Source organism: Lycorma delicatula, chromosome 3 (genome assembly GCF_047948215.1).
Source record: "Lycorma delicatula isolate Av1 chromosome 3, ASM4794821v1, whole genome shotgun sequence".
Lineage (NCBI taxonomy): Eukaryota > Metazoa > Arthropoda > Insecta > Hemiptera > Fulgoridae > Lycorma > Lycorma delicatula.
The window spans coordinates 195542617-195564422 of NC_134457.1; the positions used below are offsets into that span (position 1 = coordinate 195542617).

The 21806-nt window shown below is 26.3% G+C and overlaps 1 protein-coding gene across 5 annotated transcripts in view; it reads right to left on the bottom strand.

Annotated features, from left to right (window-relative positions):
• Positions 1-21806, bottom strand: part of LOC142322336 (serine/threonine-protein phosphatase 2B catalytic subunit 2-like) — a 552551-nt gene that overhangs the window by 55371 nt on the left and 475374 nt on the right. For all 5 annotated transcript variants that reach the window (XM_075361295.1, XM_075361299.1, XM_075361298.1 and 2 more), the window contains exon 10: positions 21363-21443. In XM_075361295.1, coding sequence (XP_075217410.1) covers positions 21363-21443 — 81 coding nt within the window. The remainder of the gene's footprint in view (positions 1-21362; positions 21444-21806) is intronic.

Consider the following 21806-nt stretch of genomic DNA (forward strand, 5'->3'; position numbering starts at 1 on the left):
TATTCATTTCATCAATCTGTCAGTCCAGACTAACAGTAAGCACTGTATTGTTTATGCATCTAATTATCGATCATAACTTTTATCTATCCATGACTACTGTCTTCCTGCACTTTTCAGTTATTAATGGTGTAAGGAGGTGAAATTTGTTCTCTTTTGCTTCTTTTTTTCTTGTGTGTTATTAAAAATGTTTTTACTGTACTTTTGTTAAATGTTAGAAATTTATGCAATGCTTGCATATGCATCTGTTGTGTCTTTTGCATTCTATACTTTTTTGTAAAAAGGAAAAGAAACATTGTATGTGGAAGAAAGCAGGTAACACACAAAAATTACACACAGATCAATCCGATTGAATTTTTTTATATACTTGAAAGACACCAGGATGACAACTGATGATGGAATAGACAATTTTCTACAAACACAATTTTAACTGGCATTTAGTGAAATTCCACTCCAACTGAGGGGATTTAGTTGTCCAACAATCAGTTGTCAGACTATCCTCCAGACATCAATTCTAAAACAGCCCAACTGTTCAGTCTGTTTGAATTACCAAACTGTGCATGTATGTGTAAGTGTACATGGCTTTAGTGATGATTTCTATATAACATTATGATTACTGAGGTAGAAGATCAATAGCAAAATAAAAAAAAATTACTTGGGTTATGTTTTAATAAGTAATGTTGTAACAAAATATTTTATTATTGTCGCACAAGTTAGTAAATATAAAATGTCAAGATAAGTTTTGTCAGCATTTTAGTACCCAAGGAAGATTGGTATAAAACTCTTGCCCTCTGTAGTCACTTGAAAAATGTGAAAAATAAAGAGGTCATTTTGAATTAACGTAGGGTTCATTAATTTACGTTTCTTAAAATGAAGTAAATTAAATAAGTTTGTTGAATTTATGCGTTGAAAGTTCTTGGGGAAAGCCATTTTAGAGTTGAGGGTCAAAAATCTACACTATCTTGAACATTATGAAGTATCTAAAAAATAATTATAATCAACAATTTATTAATATATTTTAACAATAACTGATTAATAAATCAGTAATTAAAAATGGTTTACCTTCATTTCACATTTAGCTTAATAAAATGTTGATGTATAAATATAAAATAACTTTGAAATAACAATGTTTTTAGTGAACGTGTGAAATTTTTAAAAAATATTACAAGAGACTAGAATTTCCAGCAGTGTTATACTGAGTTGCCTATAACCTTGCTACAGACAACTCCTAATATAATCAAACTTTCTTTTGTATACACTTTGATCATATAGTATTAATATCTTACAAAAATTTAATTGAAAGATCACCAAAACTGGTCAATTAGTTGATGAGATTAGTTTTCCAAAAAAGCACATTATAAATTTCAAGATGGGACACATAAATTTTTTATCCATAAAGTATTTTTTTTTCAATCTAAGTATTAATAATATATAAAGCTCAATCAGAACCTTATGCTACCATAGTACTAAAATCTTGTTATATAAAGTGAATAGTTTTTGTAGAGATACATATTTGATATTCCTGCCCTTTCCTAATTGATATTAGAATGTGATAAAAGAATTTTTTCAGGCTTAAAGTAACAGGAGATAGTAAGTAATTATTTTCAATTTTTTTTGTTCTTGAAGAATTGAAAGTAATGTAGAAAACTAATTAAAAATGTTCGTTACATTTAATAATTTCATTATCTTAATGACTCCATTTTAATCTTTTATTGTTTTGTAGTAATTTAAAGAAAAAATCAATTTTAATAATTTTACAAGATGGCTATCAAAATACTATGAATCAACATGGTATTTTAGTAGTTTTTGAGTACTCTGTATATGTTTTAAAATGCAAACCAAATTTCTTACAGACAAATCGCAACAGAAATAATCTTTTAATTAATAAACTTCCTTATTTCATCATTATGAAAACCTTCATTTGAAATTGTTAGGGATGTAGGATGTAGAGATACTGAAATGAAACGACTAGCACTAGATAGGGAATCTTGAAGAGCTGCATCAAACCAGTCAAATGACTGAAGACAAAAAAAAAAAGAAAACCTTCCACTTATTCATCACAAACTCACCAACAACAAAATTACTTTTATTTGGCATTAATGGCAATGAATATGATCAGAACTAACTTTTCACAAACCATTTGTTACAAATGGGTGAAATGTAAGATCAAATAGAGGAAACTATCTAGGCTACAATTTGATAAATGTAAAGCAGCTTTCTTGCTAAATAAGCGCATTTCACTGAATGGTAACTTTATTATGTTCATGTTTTTTTTTTTCTACGACAAAATTAATTTCAAACTGGAACTGGTCCTCTTCCTTGGGCACAAATATTAAGGTGGTTGAACTTCTACTGGGATTTTTTAAATACATCACAAACCTGATGTCACATGATCTACACCATTGTTATATTTTATAAACGTATAAAACATAACAGTCAGAAAATCTTAACTCAATTGATGTTAGATAACCAGTGCTTGCAGACTTCAAATTAGCAATTCGCAACTATAAATATAAGTGAAAAATACTTTTAAAAACTGTAATTGTTAACAAACTATTATCATTTTTATTTTTATTTTACCATGTCCACTATAGTAATGAATTAAAATAAAATACCAATTCTGACTAAATTAAAAAATTATTTGTAAATATACAATGTAAACATTTACATATATATAAATCTTGTTTGTATATATATATATATATACAAATTTTTTTTCTTTCTAAAATCGATTCTTTCGGGAATCATATTTCTCAGCACTATATAAATTATATTAATCTGATCAACCCAAGTATAGAATAAAATAAAATAAAATAGGATGACACCTACCTTATTCCGTAATCCAAGCAAGAGCGCTTTTTGCAAGTACTTTGCATCATCAGTTGCTACACAATTTTTCAAACATTAAAATTAAAAACCCTATACTATACATGAGATTTAAAATCATTAAAAGATCCATTTCCAATTAAATCAAAACAGAAATATAACTAAATTTTTTTTTAAATTCAAAAATTTAAATTGAAAATTAAAATTAAAAATTGCATATGTATAAAATATGAAGTCATTAATAAAATAAAATTAAAATACAAAAATAAAACCAATAAAAAAACAAATAGAAATCCGTGTAGACTAGCTAGTCAAAGTTATGTCAACTAACTTTAACTAATAACTTTTGGCTAGCTAGTCTACATGAATTTCTATTTTGTTGTTATTATTGATTTAATTTTGTCTTTTTAATTTAATTTTATTAATGACTTCATATTTTATATATATATTCAATTTTTAATTTTAATTTACAATTTAAATTTTTGAATTAAAAAAAAAAATTAGTTATATTTCTGTTTTTAATTTAATTGGAAAAGGACCTTTTAACGATTTTAAATCTCATGTATAGTGTAGGGTTTTTAATTTTAATGTGTAATTTGCAACGAACAATTTGAAAAATTGTATAGCAACTGTTGATGCGAGGTACTCGTGAAACTGCTCTTGCTTGGATTATGGAATAAGGTAGGTGTCACCCTATTTCTTTTATTAATTCTGTACTTGGGTTGATCAGATTAATATATATATATTATATACGAATGAATATTAAAGAAAACTTTGATAGTTCAAATAAATTTACATATAGAATAAATTTACAATTAACTGAATTAAGAAAAGGTGGAGATAAATTTATAAATATCTTATCATGTTAACAAAAACTATATTCAGTAACTTTTTACTCTTGATATGAAAAGTTAACAAATTACAATATATTTAAAATAAACACTTTATTTCTGTAATATAACATTCCTGAAGAATATATTAGACAAAAGACATTTATAACAAAAAAAAAATAAAAATAAAATAAATAAAAAAATAGTTTGCACATGATCAAAAATAATTAAAATTAGTGTAAATTAACATAATTATTAATTTATCTGTGATCTAATAGAATGTGATTAGAAAGGATAGGATAGTGAAATTTTGTAAATATATGGTAGGTCAAGACAACAAAACTAATCATACTAATATTCAAAATGAAAATAATAAGGTATTTTTTACTACAGGGGAGGCAAGACAAAAGACATCTACGATGTAATAATAATTATATAATAATAATAGTAATAATAATAATACAATGATACAGAATCAAGCAATAATAATTCTTACCATCTGAAAAGCAGAAGATAATATGTAGTGCCGTTATCCAAGTGGCAAGGCACGTTTTCATCAGTGGGGGGAGTGATTGAGAGAAAAAAAGAGAAAGAGAAATCCGATAGAAAAACCAAGTAATCAACAATACTCCCACAACATATATATCATAATCATTATCATCAATAAATGAATCAAACGATTAAAAAATATTACTTATCTGTACACTAAGTATTTCAAATAAATAAATCAATGAAATAATATTGCATATCATATTACAACATCTTTAATTAAATGTTAAACAATAAAGCACAAGCTTCATTCATTAAACAAGTAAAAAAAATTACTGGATAGTATAAATGAAAAAGTAAATTGACTTTTAAATTAACATTTAAGTAAACACAAAAAATGAAGAATAGAGAACAAATAATCTGAACTACAATAAAATTATAGAGTTAAAAAAAAGGAATAAATTTAAGCACAGTAATAAAATAGTGAACAATTTCTTGAAACTTGTGCAATGATAAATTATATAAAATACATTAAAGTATCATTTATAATTAATCTTGAATAATTATTTATATATCAATGATTTTTCAAAATAAATAAAAATATTATAAAATATAGAATTTGTTAATTCTTGGATGCAAAACGAATTAAATTGAAAATCTGTGCACATCAGTAAATACTGTAAGTGGTAAGTAAAACTTAAAACTTTTTTTTTTGAAATCTTTTGAATAAGTTTTATGAATGTATTCCAAAGCAGTAATTAAATATAAATCAAATGTTAAGAAAACAGCTCTTAATGAGAAAGTAAAATCTGAAATCTATTTTCTGACTTAATTAAGTTAAAATCTTATAAATTTATTAAAGACTAAACACAAACAAATAGAATTATTTTCAAGCCATCTTTATCTCTGGTTTTAGGGAATTCTTAAAACTACATATATATATATAAAGTGATTCCAAACTGCATGGCAATTTCTTGGGAGATGATTCTATAGCCAAAAATAAAAAAAAAAGTTTGTATAAACAAAGGTCAGAAAATGTTTCATTAGCAAGTTTTGGCTGGAAAAACATCTAACCTTGCTTTCTGCTCCCTCTGTGCAACTAGCTAACGAAACATTTTCTGACCTATGATTATATGAATTTTTTTTCTATTTTTGGTTATAGAATCATCTCCTTAGATATTGTCATGCATGCAATTTGGAATTACTCTATATATATATATATATATATATATATATATATATATATATATTAATTAACAAGACAACTGATAGTGACCATAAAAGAAAATTCAAAGGAAAAAATATTTAATCCAGACTAAAATAAATTATTTATCAGTTAAAAAATTACATATCTGAAACTGCAAAGCTGCACAGTTTCCACAATATTTCAATAAAAGTTACAAAATTAAAAAATTAGTGAAGCTGCTTCACTAACTCATAGGAATAAACACAAAGGATGATGTACTAAATAGTTCTAATAACCTGAATTATATCAGAAAGAAGGAAATTTATTATAATTACAAATTAAGATGAAAAAATAACAACATAGAGGTCGATTTACAATTATAAACAAACCATAAATATGTTATGAAGTACATGTAAATTTTCAAAGATCAATCAGTAATATATTTCCAGTTACAATCTAGCCACTCGTACATGTGTAGAGAATAAGTAATTAAGAAAATTATCAGGAGGAAAGAGAATTTATTCTCAATATATATTTGGAAATACAGTAAAAAAGTAATACTAATAATGACACAGGAACAACACCAAAGACAACAATAAAGAGAATTTAGGGATAAGGTCTGAAAGAAAGGCTGTATCTAAAATGGATATTTAACACTATGGTAAAGTCACACCTGTGTATTGACTAAACATAAGAGTTGCAAAACAAATTTCAAGAGATAGAAAACAAGTGAGTACTGACATATTAAGAATGAAATGAAGGAGTATATACACAAACAGTTAAAATGGGTGAATAATTAGTGCTACAAAATACACAATGCAATCTATTGTAAAATAATTTGCCACTCAATAATTGATAAAGAGAAAACTTAAAACAGAACATGAAAAAGTTATGAATGATGTTTTTTATAATGACAAATATTACATCTTGTCAATAAGGTGTATGAAAAATGTTACTATGTTATAATATATGACAGAAGGAAAAGCTTGTCTTTGAAATGTTACATCTAATGAACTAGTTAGTAAAAAAAAACAGATTTTCGTGACCTTATTAAAAATCTTTCTGTAATATGATTGTAAGTTTTACATCATTCAAAGAAAACATGTAGAAAATCTCATGTAACATGTAATTTTAAGTGAACTATAAAAGCTAACTTAAGCCTTTTTTTTCTAGTGTGAATTCTATGCTCCATAATTCCTTTAAGGATTAAGAAAATACTGTTTAAGTATGTTTAAGAAAATCATTTTACTCATTATTGAAGGACCTAACATTTTTTTACTATCATCAATTTCAATGTGGTGGCCATTTATTCAACTACTACTTTGGTACTCAGTAAAAATAGGAAATTTTTTGAACTGAATTGGGTAATAAGAAACATAATATAATTGTGATATGTACTTAGTTTAATAATTTTAATAACAAAAGGATGTGAAAGAGAGAAAGATTTCCATTAAAATATATGACAATGCTATCATTAGAAAAGAAAACAATTTGGTCACATACGCTAGTGTTCGAGCAAAGATCTTGTACTCAACTGTGCTGTCTAGTATAGTGAAGCAACTGTAATCTTTTCTAACAAATGGTTAAGATTTCAGTAGTTTTAACTGAATTTTTTTCTTTCTTTCAAAATTCTTTTTTCCATTCTGTAGTTAATTAAAATTATGATACTATTTATACGTCCTATAATAGTCTCATTAAAACATAATATTGAGACCAACTGTCGGAACAACTTTTTTTAAACAGATGAAACAGTTTGTACTAAGGTATACTTAAACAGTAATTTTTCAGATAATCTTTTGATGAAGTCACAGAAAATTGGAAATGTACTTTTGGAAAAGAGTAGAAAAATGGGTAGAGAATGAACTTCTTAGAAGTGGATGATACTTGAAACAAGATTTATCTTTTAGAAAGTCTAAGTTTTACTAAAGAATAGAACACTTCACAAAGTCTTCTGTTATCAACTGTCAAATTGATTTTTGTACACAGTTCATTTTGATTCTATCACTTTTTCCTGTAATTTAAAAAAAAAGCTGTCATGTATTCTCTACCAGGAACACCTACCTTTTAAATAATTTTTTTTTAAAGTTTATATATAATAAAAAAAAGTGAAAAAAGAGGTTACAAAAGTTAATCAAGCTTGGATGGCAAAAATGCTGCAAACCTCAGTAATAAATCAATGGTAAAAGAAGCACATTACAATTTTAAATGTAGAAAATCACTAACAGATTACACTACCTACGAAAAATTAAAACAATGAAAAATTCAAGATGGGTTGAAAGAATACAGAAGATTTTAGATTTTATTTACATAATTTTTAAACTTTAGTTTCAAAATCTTGCTATCCCAATTTATTAACTAAAACAAAAAAAAATTGAAGTTATACATCAGATTATCATGTTAATATACGAGGGTGGATCAATAACTAACCGTGTTAGGAATGAAAATGCAAAGTTTTTCAGAAAAAGATTTCTTTATTTTTTTTTAAGTAATTTCTTTTAGGAAGGAGGATACACTTTTCCCAGTGTTTCTGCCATTTTTTTAAACGCTCAAAAAAATATGATTTGTAAAACTCTTCAAAATAGGTTTCTGCCTTTGATGGTAAACCTCTTTGTTTGAGCTGAATTTTTTCCCCCGTGAGTCACGTTTTCATGTTGGGGAAAAGAAAGAAGTCACAGGAAACCAGGTCGGGCCACTACAGTGGACACAGCAGAAATTCATCACACAATTCATGCAATTTGGCTGTAACAATTTCGTTGGGTGAGCTGGTGCATAGTTGTGATGAAACAGTACTTTTTTCTTTGCCAAGTGGAGCTCATGTCCGTTTCAATTTCTTGTTGAATTGGTCCAATAATTCTCTGTACTACTGCCCTGTGATTGTGTTTCCTTTTTCCAGAAAGTCTGTGAGGATTATTATCTTTGCATCCCAAAAAATCATAGCCATAATCTTTCCAGTCGACAGGACCATCTTGACATACTTTGGAGCAGATTTGCCTGGAAAAACCCATTGTTTTGATTGTCGTTTGGTCTCTGGCGTATAGTAGGGAATCCAGGTTTCATCAACGACTCGACGTAAAAACTCCTGCAGAGTTTGCTTAAAGAGGTTCAAATACTGCTTCGAAGTTGACAGCCAAATCCACTTGTTGTCTGAAGTGAGCAATCGCGGCACCCACTGGGCTGACAGCTTTCTCATTCTTTACTTATCATGTAAAATATTTATTGCTATTCTCTATGACACAGCTATGTACACTGCTACTTCATGCACTTTTGTTCAGCGATCAGCAAGAATCACGTCACGGACCTTTTCAATGATTTCTTCGATAACCATGTCTGCTGGGCAACCTGGGCGCTCCTCATCAAAAACAGATGTACAGTCATGTTTAAATTCATTAAACCAACATCCACAGTTGTCATAGATGGTGAAGAGTTTCTATAGACAGAATCCAACTTCGCTTTTATTTCTTTGCACATTTTCCCATCCAAAAATAAAAAAACGAATTACAGAACGATATTGTTTTTTTCCATTGTATCGAAAAACACCAAATACATTTAATAAAAATGGCTGCCAAATAAAAACTGACCAATGAATCAGTCTGAAATTTTGTATGATGTCGTTTGACGATGGTAGTGCACTGTAGTAATGCCAACTTTCCTCAGCAATGCCACTTGTCTTCAAACTGGGATACTTATTGATCCACTGTTGTATTTAGTGGATGATTAGAGATTCTAATGTTATAAGGACAAATACCCGATTGCCCATGAGAAAAGATAATATAACAGGGGAAAGACAACAAAAAAAATTACTGAAAAACATTCGATCTGTAAGTTTCAAGATTTTCCCTATATTATACTTAACAGTTAAAATATGAAAATGGCCAGTATAATATAGAAGTTGCTAAACAAAAAAATACAAGAATCAAGGATTAATATTTTAATATCAGACACAGAAACAATCTAGTATGGTTAGGTTATTTTAAATAAGCTTATTTTGAAGTTGAGAGTTCTTAGGTTCAAATCCTAGTAACGACAGTTACTTTTATACAGATTTGAATACTAGATCATGGATACTGGTGTTCTTTGGTGGTTGGGTTTCAATTAACTTCACAACTCAAGAATGGTTGACTTGAGACTGTGCAAGACTACACTTCATTTACATTCATACATATCCTCTGAAGTAATACCTTACAGTGGTACTGAAAGCTAAAGAACTGACAGTTAAGAAAAATTCAACCAGTCCAGTAAAATGGTATAAAGGATTACGTTTGTGACTAAAGAATGAGAACTAAATTTCTTTATTCATTCTTTCGGTGAAATATCTACTTTTCTGAAAGTGGAAAATAACTTTTAGAACACAAAAATAAAAACAAATCATATAATTTACATGATGATTTTTCACTTTTAATTTACATATTGATGAATATGCATAAATTGATAAATGGAAATACATTCACAAAATTTAAAAAAAAAAAATATTAAGAATATTTCAAACCAATTAAATATAAATTTGATAAAAAAGTATTTATAAATAATCAATCAATATATGTATATAAAAATACATGCTTTATAACAAACAAATAAAAAATCAAATTTAATACTAAAGTGCTGAAATTTTAATTACAAAAATTTTCCTGATAAGATTTTTGATATTGGTTTTGACTGGTGCACAATGAAATTTCAATTTTAACTCACCTCTGCTAGATGATTGATTAATTAATGTTATAAATTGAACTGTTATGTATAATAAGTAGATAGGATAAAAGACAGATTTATATGATAGAAAATATAACAAGCAAAGAAGCAAAACTTACCTTTAAATTAAAAAAGTTTTTTCTGTTAAAAAAATACTTTTAATGTTTACTAACTGTAATTTTTTATTCAATTAATTAACAAATTTTAATTATTCTACATAGTAAACCATTTCATTAAAAAAAAAAAAAAAAACAAATTACTTCTTATATACTGTAGGAATTTGTTTAAACTTTTTCTAAACAACAAGGTAAATTTTAATTACAATAACAATAATAAAGTTAAGACAAATTTGTACATACCATCTCCTAGTGTTTACGGATATTCATGTAAGAAAATTACAACATATAATATTAGCTCAGGTCGGATTTTTAATTATACAAGTCAATTTATTAAATAATTACATAAACATGATGACAATATTACAACAAACTACTTAATAGCAGAGTTACCCATTACAGTTATGTAAAATTAATGGGCACAAATATATAGTACAGAGTTCTAAAGGGATATTATTGAATTTTTTAATTTCTTCATAGTGGAATTCATATTGTGCAGCAGAGAATTAGTTTTGTGTTTTTTTTAAAACACTGGTACTACTAAATGTGTACAAATATTTATTCTAATTTAAGAAATGTAGGAGGGCAGTATTCTGCCCCAACAACTACAATGTTTACGGCATGAAGAGTATACAATCTTGATTATTTAATGTGATGGGGAAAATTGATTTTCAAGAATGTAAATTTCAAAAAATTCAAGCTTATTTGGTTTCCAGAGAAAACAGATAATTTAATAAGAAATAATACTGTTCGTATAGGATAAATGTTTCTTTAAATCATAAAACTGTCATAAATGTGGGTTATATATGAATAAAACTGCTTGAAAAATGATTTCTTGTACTTAAAAATATCCCAAAGATCAGTAAGCTCTCACTTATCAATCTATAATTTTTAAGGAGATTAAGTTACAGATTGGGAATTTGTATGATGCGATTTATTTCATTTGGTATGCTATTTTCGTTAGTAATTTTTTATACATTTATTTATATGCATTAACATACATAAAGTAAACACCTGAAACTGTGTTTCCTCTTCATTTAGATTGGTGTTGATGGAGATTAAATTTTAATATAAATCATTTGATTAATCCATTCAGCTGCCATGAATACATTAATGTTATATAAAAGTTGTTTCAATATGCTAGTTATGTAGACGTCCAATATATCACTCAAACATCAGTATCATGAATTACAACAGCTGAATCAATCCCTTTCATGTAACACTATTACATTAGATTATTCATAATAAAACAAAGAGAACTTATATTTTATATACTGAACTGAACTGTTTCTAATTCATTCAGCAACACAATAGATAAAGAGCGATAAATTTGATTTATTGTAAGATTATATACACTATATAAGAAGTAGCATTTTTGTTTCTCAGATGGTCATGAATATGAACAAACTGTGAATGCTAATTGATAAAAATTAACAAGAATATATGAACATTATTCGATCTGAAAATATTTCACTTACTAACTATGGAGTACAAAGCTACTACCCCTACAATTACTTTAAAATTTTTTGACATTATATTTTATTAAATGACAGTGACAGAAATGGATAATTATCTAAGAAAGGTTATCTTGCAAAGTTATTGGGTGAAATTAGAATTAACTTAAAAAATTATGCCCATCATTTTTGGTTGGCAGTGTGAATGGGGTTAAATAAATTTCAAATATATAAATTACCCTCCAACCCCATGAGTTTGTATACAGACTTTCTTTTATTAACAGCATGAAATCGATTAAAGTTTAGTTGAGAAGTCTAGAGCATAAAATGGAATGTTCAGCACTGCTAATAAATGACAAACTGTTCAGTATATGTTAAAGTTAAGTCATATTCTGAGAAACTGGTAAATTTTCAATTTAATAAGTTGCAAACTCAACACAAAAATCATGATTGAAAAAAGTTAGCTACGATTTAAAAAAAAAAATTCAAGTGAATTATTAATTACTTGTCTTCAAGTGAACTAATAAATAACAGATTTAACTGGAAAATCTAACTTGATTCAGCACTGTGACTATTAATAAAGAAGTACATATACTTAAAGGACAGCAAGGATATTTTACTGACTTTCTTAAAAAGATAATCTTTATCCTGACAATTATTTATGTGATAAATAAACATATAATTACACAACTTTGAAAATCATAAACTTGTGCATACTAAACAGTAATGCTAGAATTTATAATTTTACACTATTTATAAACTTGTAAAGAAATATCGTCTTATATCACCTAAATTAAATAAAATACATGAAGTATTGATTTTAGCATAAAATCAATTCCGTTACATATACTATCTGTGGTCTATCCCCCCCAAAAAAACTGAACATTTGAGTTAATGTACTGCTAATGTGGCTTATACATTCTACTACACCAAATAACAAGTCAAAGAAATTAATGTTTGGCTGTAATTACTTGATAATAAGTAATAAAACAAGCAAATTGTTAAGACTTACTTGGAAAAAATGTACTTGGATACCATAAAAATTATAAAAACAAACATCTAGAGAAATGAGGATATCATTTTCAGCAGAAAAAACCAAAATTTTGAATCTATATAATTAAAATTATAAAACCAGTAATTATAACATAAATCAATAATGGCATTATAAACTGAAAATGGAACCTAATACTATTAAAATTAAACACATTAAAATTGTTTTCTACTATAAATATCCACTTCTTTGTATAATATAATTTTTTAAATCTGTATTTTATGTTCAAAAATCTTAACAGCAGCAAATTTTTATTGCTATAACTTTTCAGTTTTTGTTCAATCATACTGCATGTTTTATTTCTTCATGTACCTGTTTTTATCTTTACTACATTTTTTGTTGTTGCTTTTTCCAGCTGAGACTCCCTATATTTAGTCTTATAATCTATTATGGTTAAAATCATACTGAAATTTTTATGTTAGCTTACACCTCCACAGATGGAACAACTGTGAACATTTGTTGAGTCATTAAAAAGGAATCGGTTAATATTCCAATTAAGCATTACTTAATGACCACAGCAACATTTTTATTTACTGATGTATTTTGTATTAAAGCACATTCTAACGTTATAAATTTATTTAACCATCACTTAACAGACAACTTTGTTAAAAAAAAAAAAAACTTAAAATATACTTCTAGCTCATCATTATTACTCATAAATGCTTATATTAGTATTGCGAATTTAGGAACTTCAGCAAAAGTAAGAACGGCCGTGAAAACAATTTTATAACACTTTAAGACATGAGGCTAGTTCAAGTCAACATCTTTCATTTATTGATATCAGCAAAGCTAATCTAATATGTGAAAACTTCAATAATTCAGAAGCGTTACAACTTTAAAATATAAATAAATAAAACTATCATCGAAGTTAAAAAAAAAGCTAAAAGAAAATAAAGATTTATATTATTTAATTTATATTTATTACATTTATCTGCAATTTAGAAACCAAGTAAAAAAGTGAAACAACATACAAATAGAAAAAACAGAAATAACAGATTGACAGAACACCATTTTCACTGTAATAACAATACAATATTTTAACAAACCTTATTTTTCTAAAAATTATTTTAAAAGATGCAAAAACTGCTGAAATGTGACATATCTTGATTTAAATCTACAGACTTCTAAGTTATTACAGACAGACAAACAACCACAAGTACAAAAAATAATTTCTTCTAGATGAAAACAGAGCAATTTTTAAAACATACGTACACATCCACACAGAAAATAAGACAGTGGTGGTCATCTATTACTTTATAGTGACAAGAAGTCTATTTTATACAGGCAATGGTATAACATAGTGTGGTAAAATATTGAAAACTTTGAATAAGTTTATACTCTCATATTTACATTTTATTATTTTTGTTTTGATATGAATTAACTTCTGAACAATTTACGTATTTTACAATATAATTTTGTTTTTAAATAGAAAAAACCCTTCTGTTCAATCTATATATTTTTTTTACAAATTGTACTTATATTTTGCATTCCACTGGTAATTTGTTTCTTCACCTAAGTTTATAACTTTTTATGAACCTTAAATGTCAATCATTATTTTAGATTATTCCTAATGATATTTTAATGCTAGCTCAAAGAAAGCAATTTGAGGTACGGAAATCATATAAGTTTTTGAAAAGTAAAACTGCAGGTCCTAAAATGTAAACACTGGATTTAATAAGTAGAGTGCAAGCATTAGAATTTAATTTAAAAAATTCAAATCAGATCCATTTTTCTAATTTATATTACTTCAATAAAATAACAAAGTCAAAGTGCAATAAGTGATATAACAGTATAAAACATAATTTCTTAATTCTTTATTAGAACTATGATGATATTACCTGCTTGACAATGAGTAATTTTTTTAAAGGTAAATCATGGGAAAAATCTTTTAAGAGATAAAATCAGGATCAGAAAGGATGGTATTTGTTTACAGTTTCACACAATATTTGAAACAATAAAATATAAAAGCCAATCATCAACCGGTTTAATTTTTGAAATAAAGTAAAACTGGAAAAGAAATCTTAAGTGAATTCTAGTCTTGACTATTCATAATTCAAGTGAGAAACAGAAAGAAATTAATGTACAGAAGATTCTTAACTGCTGACCCCCTGAGAAAGCACAACAGTAAACACAAATTCCATCTTGAGAACTATAGTGTTCGTCAATTGAAACATGAGATACGGTGTAGACTTTTCAGAAAAACTTAAAAAATATTATTTCAAGAAAAAGCTAATGAATGAATAAGAGTAGGTATTTTTTTCATATATTAATAAGTCACACTTATCAATTATGTGTTAATCACAAATATAAAAGAAGCTTAATCAATTGAGGACCAAAAGTCAGTCTCGATAGCACCCTTGCTCCTAAATAACATTTAAAAGTATAAAATTAAATTTATCAGTAGCTGTACAGAGCTTTAAGATTCTCCTGACAACTTTCTAATATAACTACAGTCTACAACTTCAGCTATTAATGTTTTCTATTTTTATGAGTTTTATGAATGTTAATGAAATAACATAACTTTAGCTATGTTATATGAAACTTAAAATACTATCAAATAATAGAAAATGAAATTAAAAGAAAATAAACATTACAACACAAATTATAACTTCAAATAAAAATTATAAACGAAGATAGGTTTTGAATGTTAATGCTTCTCTTCAGTATCATTTTAAAATTGTTAATCGTATTAATAAAATTCAATTAAATCGATGAAGAAATACAATACAATAACGTTAAGTGTTCAAATATAATGTGTAAAAAATCTGAAATGGTTACTATGCAGAAAACATGAATATCCATCCTAAAATGATATTATTGACAAAGAAATGTTTAAACTCTCTAATGCAATTATATTCATTGAATTATTTACTCATCGATAAAAATAATTTTAAATATTTACCTTTTATTTACTTATATAAAAAAAGAATCATGGCACATAGTAATTATGATCACATTTTTAATAAAAGCATATCAAAAACCAAATAAAATTAATAAGAATTATAAAAATAATTATTTTACATCGACCTCATACACTTATGAAATTCTTTTCTGCGATTAACATTATCATCAAAACAAAATTTACACCATCTAACGCCAATTAAAATTAATGATAATTAACACCCACATACTATGTTTAATTAAGATATAAAGATTCACTGGTGTAAGAGGTGAAACAAAGGGGCAATTCTTCTGTCTCAGCATGCCACATTTTTTAGAGCATGTTTTTCTAGAGACCAAATACAGTGAATTTAAGATCCAGAAGGTGAGATAATTTTATCTAATTATCATCATAATAGTACTTTAATTACTTCTAAATTTGTTGGATGATTTTAAAAATAAATAAAATCTCTTATTCTTGCTTTTAAACTTGTGAGAACCTTATTTTTTTTAACAATCTAGTATATATTTATATATAAGAAACAGGTTTAACAGAGATTCAAGTTTGACACTTATCCAAAAATATAGGCTTTCATCTTATACATTACAAAGTTAAGGTTTGAAAATTAATGCTTTGTTTCTTCTAATCATTCAGAGGCACAGAAGGTAATGTTAACGTACACTAAAGCAGAAGTTCACAAATATTCAACTGCAACGCATACAGTTGTAAATTTACTAAATTTTATCTTATAAAACATCTTATAATAACATAAATAATTATAACATAGCCAGAATATAATTTAAGAATATACTAAACAATTTTTTTTTAGGTTTGCAAAGTAAGGAAGATGACAGCTAATATTCAAATATTGTATTTGACCGAATATAGGTTGAGGTTTTTCCTACATTTTCTCCCATAAAATGGGGGTCAACCTATATGGGGCCAACCTTACACTTTGATTCAATCAAACTTTTAAGTTGCTTTGTAATTTATTTTTGTTTCTATACTTATAATGGGGGACTTAATAGTTTATATTTTTAGCAATAAACTTCAGTTATTATTATTACAGATTAAAAAGTACCTAATTAATGGAAAAGTTTGGATGGATGAGTTTTTGATCAAATACTGGCTTAAATCGGTCTGGTCTGGAAACTTAATTCTTAGAAGACAGCTGTGCTAATATTAGGTGTATTCAGGGGTCATTTGACTGAAAATGTTAAATCGTAAGTAAAAAAAAAACAAAACATGGATTTATTTATAATACCTGGTGGTATGACTTCACAGTTGCATGTTTTGGATGTAGTTGTGAATAAGCCTTTTAAAGATAATCTTAAAAAAAATTATAATTGTTGGTTGCAAAAAAGAGTCGTCATCAGCTAGCTCTTACTGGAAGAATAAAAAAACCTTCAGTGAGCTTACTACGTAAGTGGATTATTAAGAATTTGACAACACCAGATAGCATTAGAGAAGGATTTAAAAAATGTTGAATTATCAATACATTAGATTGAACTGAAGATGATATTCACAGGAGGAAGAATCAAATAATAAAAAGAGCATTTTATTTTCAGATGTCAGTAGTGATTATGATATTGTCAAATCAAGGGTTCATGTGCTGCGAGTGAATTTTTGTGAAATAGTGAATCTTAATGCTATTTGTTTTTCATAGAAAAACAATTTAATTAAAAATAAAAAATTTAAGAAAGTATATATAGTATTATATAATCAAGTATAAAAAATCTTGAAATTAATTTCTTATTGGTAGTAGAATTTTATTTGGTGGAAAAAGTCTACCAACTTTTACCTGAAAAATTACAATTCAAAAATGTGTGAAGGTCGACATATATTTGAGGAAATAAGGTAATTAAAATATGGTAACTGATGTGCAATGTCAATTTTATAGTAGTTGTCATGAAAGAAGAAGCTACTGTTTATCTAGTAATCCAGTTGATTAAAAAAAAAATTGAGTATTATACCATATTAAATCTATTATATTAATCTAATATTATATAAACCATATCATATTAAATCTCATTCTAAAATTTCTAGAATTTTACCTTTTGAGATTAAATTTATTTAAAGAAAAGCTGCAGAAATTATGATAAATTAAACGTAAGGAGTAAACTTATTTTCACATATTTTTTTGTGGTAGTTTCAACATTCCATAACTTAGATGATAGATTACATAAAAAATTAATAAAAAAACTTCCTATGAATGAACACAAACCAAGGATTAATATAAGCTTTCCAATTTATAAAATAGGCTTTTCAGAACCAATAGATAAGTTACCATGATTACTCATTACCATGATTAATGAGTTGATTAGTAATGCATTTTCAGTTTTTCACATATAATGATTGTAATGGATTAGCGGAGTTTTTTTTTAAACTGATGAATTCAAGAATATTAAAAGCTTTAAAACTGCTAAGTTTATATTAAGTTTACTATTTTAGTGTGTTAATATGTAATTTTTGTAAATTATTAATAATTTCAGCAAGTTTCACATGACATATATATATATATATATATATATATATAATAATAATTTTTATCTATTGAATTTTATTATCTATTGATTATAATTTTCTTCTTTTTTTCATTATTTGATGGAAGGTTTTCATACGGTGACTGTTTTTAGAAAAAATGATAAAATATACAAATATAAAATATGATGCAGGCATTGTACCTGTATAAACAGCTGTTTTCTACACAGAGTATTGTGACAAGATAATATTATTCTTAACCATAGTCAAGATTGACAACAGTTTTAATAGGAAATTTTATCATTCTTTAATACTATCCTTCCAAATTGTTATTAACTGAAATTTTCTACATAATAAAATAGGGTTGTTAAAGAAGTCGGTAAAAAAATTCTAATCTTATCAGTACTTTTTAAAAACATTGTTTTGCTGGTCATCATATTGAAAGTGACTATCAGCGACATTTAAACAGAAGATAAAGATTCAATCTTAAATAATAAATTATTACATAATATCTTAATGAAGTATGTAGAAATTTCACAGCAGGAAAATATATGAAAAATGGGTGTGTAATTTATTGAGATTTTGCCAGTTTTCTCTAAATAAATTGAAACTCTCAGGAATAAAAAAAAAGTAGTAAGGTATTATGTGATATTAAAGTGAACTTATTCCATAAATTAAGTCCATATGACAGAACTCTTTAAAATAAACTTTTTTCTTTAGTAGTGCCTACAACAAAAATTTTGTGTTTATGGCGAGATAAGTTAACAGAAATTTAACTTTTAATGGTTAAAAATTAAATCTATTTTGAAATACTATTCTTTTACATTTTTTATTTATTTATATTTGTTTAGAAGATCTTCTAGAACTACTACAGCCCACTTGGATGTTTATTCTTGATGAAATACATAACTTAGACTTTGTTGACACATGGTGTAACAAAAATGAAACTGGGTTTATAAGCCCCCCTCCCCACCCACCAATCACTGCAACGTCACAAAAATGTTATATATATTTTATAATAAAAACAAGTAATAATAATATATAATTTAAAGTAAAACAGATTCAACTTCTAGTTTTCAATTCTCTAAAAGTTGTCTCAGGGAGTATGTATTATTGGTTGCAATTTCCCAATATTTAAAAAATTATCTTTTGGAAAACATATTTACATGTATTTCTTCAGTATGTTAGCAAAGTTTCAGCCTTGTAAAACAAGGAGTTCTGGAGTTAGGACAGCATATGACATGACGGTTATTTCCTTTCCTCAGTCATTTGGCAAAATAATTTAACGGTCAAAAAAAAAATCAGGGAGGATAATAAGTACTTGGAGACTTTTTTTGTGACATATGAAGAATAAGTTCTGGATTTAAATACAGTATATCTCATTCAATTTAAATCTAAATGTTTTTGTTATTGATTTCTTTTCTTTTTTTAGTCTTAAACTTCAGATATAAATTTCATCACAATGATACTTCATAAACTCTACGTTTGTCTTTAGTGAACTTGACATTTCATAATTTTCTTTCAAAATACCTTCCTTTTCTATTCCTTCTTGCCTACTGCTATGTAATCTGCATAGTCATCATCTGCACCTTCTTTGATTATTTTTGAAACAATCGTTCACAACACGTATCTCAATACTTACATTAGGATTAGATTTAAATAAAATTTTCACCTTTAAGTAAGAGATTAGACTACATTATTCAATAACTTTGTGAAAATTCAAATAATTCATCGACACACTGACTACTGTGCCAAATAATCTCAAATAAAAAAAAAGAAACCACGAAACACAGTAACAGACCTGTTACTGTGCTGTACAGGTTCTATTACTGTGTTTGGTAGTTTTTTGTTGTTGTTATATGTGTATTCATTTATTTTTTTTACCCTTCCATCTTCTATTAAAATTACTGGCTTAAAATAAATCTTAGGCTTGGGCTTACCCTACCCTACGCTTCTCAATATTATCTTGTTATGCTTATAGTAGCAAATTTCTGTTTTATATTCTCATTATATTCCGACTCCAGACATTTCCATTTTCTGATTTTAGATTAATCATCTATCCAACCAACAACTTCTGACCAAAAATACTGCTCTTCTAGACATGTTACTTCAGAAATTCCTCTAACTTAAAATAGCATATCAATCTCATTCTGATTACCTAGTATGCAGTCATTTATTACATTAAACGCCCCGATTCAAAAAATGAAATTTATATTTTTGATCAACCTCCTCCTAATAGTTCCCATCAGTAGATTTAGAAGGGGGATTATTTTATTTGAGGAATATAGTACTCAATAGGCCAATGAAACTGCAGTAAGATATGAGATCAGACAACACATCAAACATAAATGTACAAGTGTTATTGGTGACCTCAAAGAATACTAAGGCAGTAACTAAACTTTCCTATTAAGAATTATCTTTTAGTCTGATCTCTCTAGAAAAAAAATCTATTCTGCTTTTATATCAAGTCAAGTATAGTTATCTGATCTTTAAAAGTATGCAAATTCCCTCACTAGAAATAAGGATTCATTAATTCTAAAGGAAGGTGATGGATGAACCTTATGAAAATTCTTTAAATTTTAAAATGTTTTACAAAATTACACTTCAAAATATGTTAATATGAATCTACAACATATTAACATTAATCATGTTTAAGAAAGTTTATTACAATGTATCCTTAATAATGAATCAAATTACTATTTTTATATAGTTCTCAACTAAATTTTGGTTTACCATACTGATTTTGACTTTGAATATGCTATATTCAACCGACATAAATGAGAGGCTGGAATTCTCCCTATTTAGTTTCCTATTTCTCACATGGAATAACTAGAATTTTGATTGAATAAAGTTTTATTGTCAGGCATTACAAAATTAAATATAATCATTAAAAAATAACTCACACTAATTATAATAATATTATTTTTCTGGATCTTGTATGATCATAATAACTATGTGCCATTTAATCCAAACGTTCTTTAAAGGAAAAAATAATTACAAATTTAATCAAAAGTTTAAGCGTATTTTTATTTGTAAGAAGATTATAATTAATCAGTAAAAGGAGCAATTTAATATATACCACTACTGTTCAATAGAAGCAATATTATTTAATAAAATAAAAAGCGAATAATTAAAATGCTTTCTTTTGAAATAAAAAAAAAAGGTAAAAAACTTTCTAACTACAATTATTATACAATAAAGATGGTGAGAGATAAAAAATCTAATGCAATGAAAATGAGCTGAATAAATATATTAAAAAATAGATAAATGAATGAAATGTACAATTTATAAAGATGAAAATAATTTAAAGTATTAAATATAATATAATAAAGAATAATAATGAAAATATAGATGATTGATTTTACCTTCTTCTAAGGCGTCATCACCATCTGACATTAATTCATCATCAGAGCAAATGTTTAATACATTCACCAACATCTCCGTCACTAAACATACAAAAAAAATCATTTATAGTTAAAAAAAAAACTAAAAAAAAAAAACAAAGACGTGAAGTAGAAAAATATTTTGAAATCTAATAAAAAAAAAAAAAAGAAGAGAAACTCGTAAGATATATTTATTATAAATCTAATTCCACATGAAATGTTGTAAAAAATCATAGGAATGTAAATAAGTTTAATAAAAAAACATATTAAAAACAAATATATACTTGAAAGTAGTAGGAAGTACCTACAAATTGATGGGTGTTTCTTGTCATGTAAAATTAATGTTAACAGCTGAAGACATGATTGGTTTCTACAGATCACCTGATTTAAAAAAACTAGATGTTTCCTCACGGTACGCTATTGGAA